This window comes from Vanessa tameamea, chromosome 18, assembly GCF_037043105.1.
Source record: "Vanessa tameamea isolate UH-Manoa-2023 chromosome 18, ilVanTame1 primary haplotype, whole genome shotgun sequence".
Taxonomy (NCBI): Eukaryota; Metazoa; Arthropoda; class Insecta; order Lepidoptera; family Nymphalidae; genus Vanessa; species Vanessa tameamea.
The window spans coordinates 3,815,317-3,823,146 of NC_087326.1; the positions used below are offsets into that span (position 1 = coordinate 3,815,317).

The 7,830-nt window shown below is 34.3% G+C and overlaps 1 protein-coding gene across 1 annotated transcript; it reads right to left on the reverse strand.

Annotated features, from left to right (window-relative positions):
- Positions 1-7,671, reverse strand: LOC113396769 (protein PRRC1-like). The gene is made up of 10 exons (XM_026634826.2): positions 7,561-7,671; positions 7,207-7,370; positions 6,993-7,102; positions 6,770-6,888; positions 6,194-6,340; positions 5,630-5,732; positions 5,106-5,276; positions 4,716-4,896; positions 3,782-3,953; positions 1-90 (listed from the first exon to the last, which is right to left on the reverse strand). The coding sequence occupies exons 2-9, from the start codon at positions 7,360-7,362 to the stop codon at positions 3,831-3,833; spliced, it is 1,110 nt and encodes a 369-aa protein (XP_026490611.2). The 5' UTR covers positions 7,363-7,370; positions 7,561-7,671; the 3' UTR covers positions 1-90; positions 3,782-3,830.
- Between the last annotated feature and the right edge of the window lie 159 nt (positions 7,672-7,830).

Sequence of the window (7,830 nt, forward strand, 5' to 3'; positions counted from 1 at the left end):
TTTATTCTTTATGATATACTTTTAATTCTTTAATTATATTACAATATAGATACTTATAAACTAAATAAGTAGTTCTTCTCTTGTGCCAACCTGAAACAATAATATGGCATATAAATTTACACATAGAAAGCAGTAATAATAATATATACTAATATTATGCGAAAGTAACTCTGTCTGTTTCAATTTTGGAATGAAGCAAGTTCAAACTCCAAGAAAGAACATGGCAGGGCCGGACCGTAAGTTTAGGGAGCCCTGGGCTAACACTACTTAGGGGCCCACCTAAGACATATCTGAACGTAGACTTGAATTAAATTAATTGAATGGGTTTGATTAATTGCAGGACTCGCAGGGTTTAATTTAATAAAGATATGGATTCTTTCGCATTATCGTCTATTTTTGACTTTGACTTGACTTAGCTGGGGGCCCCTTGAATCCACGGCCCTGGGCTGAAGCCCAAGAAGCCACATGGTAGATCCGGCCCTGGAACATGGGCATTTTGTGTGCATAGCTCTTGACGATCAACCCCTAAAACGCGGAAGAAATCGCGGGCGACACTTAGTACACGATAAAAAAATTAGGCACCGATAAGAATACATTTGCGAATTTTTGCTTCTAGGCTTAATTTCAAATTCAATATCAAAAATATATTTAATCAGATACGCTAATCTAAGAAAAGTATTTGTTTTTATTGAATTAATATTAAATACTAAGATTAACATTGGCTTAAGAAAGCTAAAAGTAATACAACCGCGCTTATGGCGCTAAGCTTGATAAGAGACATGATTTACATCAGTCACGTATAGATACTGGATTATAAGTAATCAACGAGCCGAGATGGTCCAGTGGTTAGAACGCGTGCATCTTAACCGATGCCACTCCATCGGTTAAGATGAACGCGTTATGTTGGTATGATGCTGTAATGGGTTCAGGCAAGCAAGCACCATCGAATTTTCATGTGCTTAATTTTTTTTTTTAATTCATCTCTTTCTCGGCGGTGAAGGAAAACATCGTGAGGAAACCTGCATGTGTCTAATTTCGACGAAATTCTGTCATATACGTACATTCTGTAACCCGCATTGGAGCAGCGTGGTGGAATATGCTTAAACCTTCTCCTCAAAGGAAGAGGAGGCCTTAGCACATCTAAAAGAAAATTTTTCAACACCTGTTCAAATAAGTATCAGGCACCAGGCCATAACTTAAACCTAGGGAAATTAAAGGTCGGTTTTTATTGACCCTGTATATTTTTATAATGGTGTACAGTATATCTGATAATCGACCTTAAGAGCATCGCCGATTCGCGGAAAATTCAACAAGACGTCAAATTCTACATTTTATATTTATACGGGGATAAATTTGAGAATAATATTGTTGGAGAATTTAGGGAATTAAGGTAAATAACGATTACTCGCGAAAAATATATTGTTAATTAATTTAATATACATAAAATATATTAGAATGAATTATTATAATTTAACTTTATCATTTCATAACTATTATTTTTTCCGTTCATCTTGACATGCTAATCTTTCGTCGGTATCACCTTCAATATCAAGGAATATCTTCATCGCGACCCCCACTATTTCCTCTTTAATGTGACTGTTAGAAAATTAATACCACTTCAAAAGCCATTAAATTGGAAAGCGCGAAGATAATAATAATTATCATTATTTGTCATTCAATTTAGATTTAATTTAACATAAGAAACGCTTCTATTCAAATATCTACAAATTAAAATATTCAAGAAAGCTCTTTTAAAAACACCTGAACCATTTCACGATGTAGATTCTATTCAAATGAACCGTCAAAAGTCAGTAGTTGCTCTTCTTCACAAACCACATCAAATCCACAATAAGTATATAAATCAACCCAAGCTCATTTAATACATATGAAGTTTGATAAAATATCGATTAAAAAAATAAAATGCGTAAACTTTTCACAAATTTTAAAAACATTTTACTTATGGCCTATTAAAGAATATTAGCTTCCTTTAAAATAATTAACTCTTGCGACGTCCTCGGTGCGGCAGTTTGGCTATGTTCCAAATTGAAGGTTATCGGTTTTTGCGATTATTACGAACATTTAACAAGCTATATATTACATATAGATTTAATAAAACTGTATAGTGAGGACAACTTTATTAATAGCAGACTAATTTATGAGATAACTACTATGCGTCTCGACTTCACACGTGTAAGAGCGTTAAGAGATGGTTAACACATTGCATTTCTTTACAAAATAATGAATTTTAAATAAATATTATAACATAAACAATATCATATCAAAAGATCTACCAATCCGTATCGTACGTTCATTTTATCCATGTCGATGTCGTCCTGACTGATTTTGACGACCAATCTCAAAGGGGAACCGCCAACTATGCGGGACATATTATTGTACACAAGTGCGTGAGCAAACACAGGTGCACTCTGTTCCCACACTCTCATAACCCGATGGGACGGCGAATCCGACACGACCGGAAATAATTCTGACGCAGAGCCAACGGCTTTACGTACTTTCCGAGGCACGGGAGTTCCAAACTTACAACATCCAGACTTGTTGGTCGTGGTTGTTGCTGAAAATCTTTCGATAGAACAAACCAATAACTTTTTATCAACCCGACCTAGGAGTACCAAGTATGTGGTCGCTTAACTCAGCACCTCGGGATTTACGGCCTTATATCTAATCACTAAACTAAAAAGGGAGTTTGAGTTTGAGTGTTCTATCTATACATATATTATCAAGAGGAGTTTGAATGTTTAATCTTCGAAACAAGTGATCTAATTAAAAAAAAAAACACGGGAAACGTACATTATTCTTGAGTGCATAAATTATATTCATATCACAAGAGTATCTTTATTTATTAAATTGCGTTATAATTAATACACCACAATTCAACCTAACTAAATACTTATATACAATTTAATTTTGACTTTCAAACTTATACCGACTTCCCCGACATTCAAAACGCATTCTTTTCACGAATTCGTAATGACTACCAGTACTCAGACCCGACCAATGATATCGCTTCATTTCAATGTCAGTGATTTATTTTTCTTTACTCCACCGGAAACGGTTATACTATGCGAATACAGTATTGGTCCAAAATCTAAAAGACCCTTTTTATATTTACAGAAAACATACGAAATAAGGACTACACGATTTCGACCCTGATTTCACGTCAGGATGTTATACAGTGTAATATTTAAAGTCCTCCCGTCTGTACTGTGCTAATGCATCGTACAACAAAACCTCCATATTTTTTCACGCTTTTATTGCAATATCTTTTAAAATTTCTAAAACTACACGTGTGAATACAAAAAATAATCAGTATGAAAACCAAATTATATCTTTTTTTTTATGTAATAGGTAGGCGGGCGGGCATATGGTAAGTGGTCACCATAGACATTGGCGCTGTAAGAGATATTAACCATTCCTTACCTCACACCAATGCGCCACCAACCTTGGAAGCTAAGATGCTATGTCCCTTGTGCCTGCAGTTACACTGGCTCACTCACCCTTCAAACCGAAACATATTAATACTGAGACGGTATACGGAGACCATGTGACTGAAAGCTTCCATCAGATTGCCATCCCATCTGATTACGAGAATAATGGAATCGGGACCTCACTACGTTTGCCCACAAAAGCACTCTATGTTATCCCTTATACCGTCAGTTAGTTTCTGAGTATGATCGTTGTGACTGATATCGGCCAGGCAAACACAATTTCTAAACATTTATAAGCCTTCTAGAAGAAATTATCGAAATATATACATACTTACATGAAATTAATATAATCTCCGATAAAACTTTAACATCAATTCCAACATTTTATGTCTCAGCGGCAACTGCCAACAATTTCTTATATGAACCCGCGAGTGATCTAGCTGCGAACAACAATATTTCCCTCCGTGATACTCCCGTTGTCGCCTCGTGCCATTGTGTGTGTGGAACCTGAATTAATAGAAAAAAAATAAGAAAGATTTCAAAAAAAAAAACAACAATGTTCATTGAAACCTACCGCGCCACTTTTTAGTACCTACTATTACGTCATAGGACAAAATTTGGTATCGGTAATGCACTTAAATTTTAATGACTCTCAAAAACTTTTCTTACTTCTGTAAACCAATTGTGTCTAAGTAATAACACATTGTTTAGATTTTCAACAATAAAATTAACGTGGCCCCAAAAGGTGTGGAACATTCATTTTTAGTAAAGATTGAGAAGACGTTTTTCATCCTATTAATGGTAACTTATTGAGTTCTTTGAGTTTTAGTATTAAGATGAGCTTGTTACATTAGACGACTGTAGGGAAATCGTTGATGCTGCGAGTCGCCAGTTCCACGTGCGACACAGATCAACGGAGTCCTCATCAGCAGAATATAGTTTTCATCAATCATTCAATATCTGAATTTAACATTGTTCACTATTGGCTCAAATTAGTGTAATAGTTTAATATAATTAAAGTAATTATAAAATCTTTGGCTTTTTTTAGTCCTACGGCTGTAGGAAACTTAATTAGCTTTACAGATTACAGCGTAATGTTTCACCTTTAAGAAACAATCAAATGGTAAATATAAGAATACATCAATAGCATTCCTTTCCTTTCTCCCATGCATATATCATCCTACAAAGCGCTACTCCAGCATCGGTTGCGAATAGGAAACAGTATCAATAGAAGGATGTCAAGGAGGTGCTCGTGTGTCGTGAGGTGACCTGCAGGTTGGTGGCCATGATGGAGCCGATGGTGAGGCCGTAGCCGGCGGGCGCGGGCTCGGCGCCGGCCGCGCGCGCCGCCGCCACGGCCGCGCCCGGCACCGGCGTCGCCTGCGACTGCAGCTGCAGCTCGATGCCCAGCGACGGCTGCGTCAGCACCAGCAGCGACAACTCGTACCATCTGTGTGAATCACATTCATGCAAGTGATAATATTTATTTTATAATATTCCCTTTCGATGTCGTATGATCAGCGCGTGATCATAATGGAATCTGAACTTTTAGAAACGAGACGCGTATCCGCTTGTTTTAAATATAGTCCAGATTTCTGAATTAAAAAAAAAATTATATGCTGTATTATCATAATAATTTTGGTAAATGTATGGTTTCACCTGTCAGCCACAGTCTCCTGTATGAAACCCTCTATAGCGACTATCGGCACGTTGTTGGTGAGCTCGTTATGTTCGGAGCGCACGTACGCGATGCGTTGCTTCGCCGCGGCGTACGCGGCCGCGTAGCCTACGGGCTGAGCCGCGGTCACGTCACTTTGTGCTGCGTGACCGCTAAAAGAACAAATATTCATTACAATGAAAATTATATCAGACATTATGTATACATCATTTATACAGTTACAGGCTGCGCAAATATGTAAGTAAACAAATATACCCATAATTTGTCTATTGAATGAGACATGTTCAGTTATTAACTTGGAAATTATTGAAGGATAAGTTAAATGTCAAATTCCATCAAATTCGGTTCACTTAAGTTGTTTTAGTCGTGAAGGCGTAACTGACAGACAAACAGAGTCAAAGAAACTATTGATGATATTACTGAATACAATTCATATAATCTTTAAAAAAACCTAAAAAGTATATCATTATTAACAAAATGTGCCATTATAAAAAAAAATACTTGCATGACTGTTGCTTTCCCGAAAACAGTTTGAAAGGCCTCTCTAACTGGTGAAACCTTTACTTCTTTATCTGAAGCTACAACTATGCATAGATCACCTCCACTCCCTGTAACATTAAAGTACATACTTAAATTATACAATTATTACTACAAGAAAACAAAATATTTATTGAATTAACTAGTAACAATTTTCAGGGATGTTATGGAGCTTTTTTATCATAACCAAAACTCTCAGATATCCTAAATAAAATCTATCCATAACCGAAACTGCTAAAAAAATATTTATTATGATGTTTTTGCATAGTGCTATATTAATAAGTCACATTAATATCTTTGAATTTTTCATTCATAATGTCTTAATAATCTAATATCCGTTACCGAAACTATTTGAAACAATCGGATAACCTGAAATAATTTTGTATCCATATCTGAAATTGGTAAAATATTATTCATATATCCATATCTCTATCCAGATCAATATGCCATGTCCATAACATCCCTATTAATCATAATACTGATAAACTAATAGAGTATGAAAAGAAAAACTATTTTTGAAAGAATAACATACTTAAGTACTCTTTCATTTGTGGATCAAGAGTTGTGATCATTGAGTCAACTGAGCTCTTAGCTTTTTCAGCTACTCTCTGCAAGATACCTCCGCTTGAAACTGCACCTTTCATCCAAGTAAGAATTCCACTTCCTGGCATTACATCCCCTAGAAAGAACTTTTTTATTAAATTATTAGAAGTATGCAAAAATATCAATTTCCCCTAACATATCAGCATGCTTGAATCATACCCTAATAATTTTTTAACTTTTATATTATATACTCAATGGTATAATATTGATATATTATCATTGAAATTTTATTAATTTTTTAGATTTGTTTTGAAAGAAGGCAACAGAAACATATAGTAACCAAAGGAAGTATTAAAAAAAAAACTAGTTTGACCATAGACAATATCAGTGTCCAATAATTTGTAAATATAAAATTATTTTTTCTCTAACATAACCATAAGATAATTTGGTATTGTAAAATAAAATTTTAATTACTTAATATAATATTCTTATAATTTAATAATTATTTATTGAAAATATATTATCTATTCTTTAAAATATATATTAATATGAGACATGAACGTACCCAGTTGATCAATTTCTGAAATTGATTCAGGTAGAGACTCCGGGGATAATGTAGTCAAAGAATCCTCTGGAGACCGGATAGGTAAAGTCGGCTCCCCTTTAGATAATGGAATAGCTGGACTACAAAATAAAAATATATTCATATTTGAAACTTATTAAGATATAGCAATATATATAAATTCACACAATTACAACTTCATTGTTTCAATAATAATATTATTTACCTAAACTTTTCTGGACTCTCTGGTGAATGTTGAAGTGGTGGCTTTGTTTCAACATCTTGATTAGCTTGTGTTACTGGTACTGATGATGATACTGGCACTACCTGCGGAACCTTTAACAAAGTCACTCACAATGTGTTACTTCTTAAAAACAAAACTTTTAAATGAAGAACACATATCATTTTAGGAGACAACAATCATGAAATATATTATTTACCACTTCAGGTTTCTTAGGAGCTGGTGCGGCTGATGTTGGGACTGTAGTAATAAAATTTGGAAGTTCAGTAGGCGGTGCGACATTTGAAAGGAGATTGCCACTTGTAGCAAATGTCGGAGCTGCCGGTATCTTACTTCTTCTATCAACGTTGCTCATGATTAAACCTAAAATTTTAAATTAAAACAAATGATGAAATAGGAACGGCGCTAAACATAATACGACATGTTTTACAAAATATTTATAAGCAAATTCATCCTTAATTAATGTGCTTTAAATACCAAAACTAAACTATTACAATCATTTATCAATTTGATTATATCTAGAAATACGAAATAAAAATACAAATTAAAACACCTAAACGACGAATTGATGAAAATCAACAAAAAATTGTTGTGACAGCTATCTATTGACAAAATTGACATATTCTGACAATTCCATGCTGTTGACGTGTCTTTTTACAGATTTTTAAAATCTTACAACAGCTTTGTTACTTATTTCATTTGGTTTTCTGAAATGTATATCAAATAAAATCCTCAAAAAAAAACAGGCTTTTAAAAGATTTTTATACCAGGCGTTAAACATTAGTTGTAAAACGGTACATTATAATATTATCCGATGTTTGGA

Coding starts and splice junctions, on each gene's coding strand:
- LOC113396769 (XM_026634826.2), bottom strand. CDS start 7,362: ATGAGCAACGTTGATAGAAGAAGTAAGATACCGGCAGCTCCGACATTT. Junction 5,733..6,193: donor ACAAATGAAAGAGTACTTAA/GTATGTTATTCT, acceptor TTAATGTTACAG/GGAGTGGAGGTGATCTATGC. Junction 3,954..4,715: donor TCATGGCCACCAACCTGCAG/GTCACCTCACGA, acceptor CTATTAATTCAG/GTTCCACACACACAATGGCA.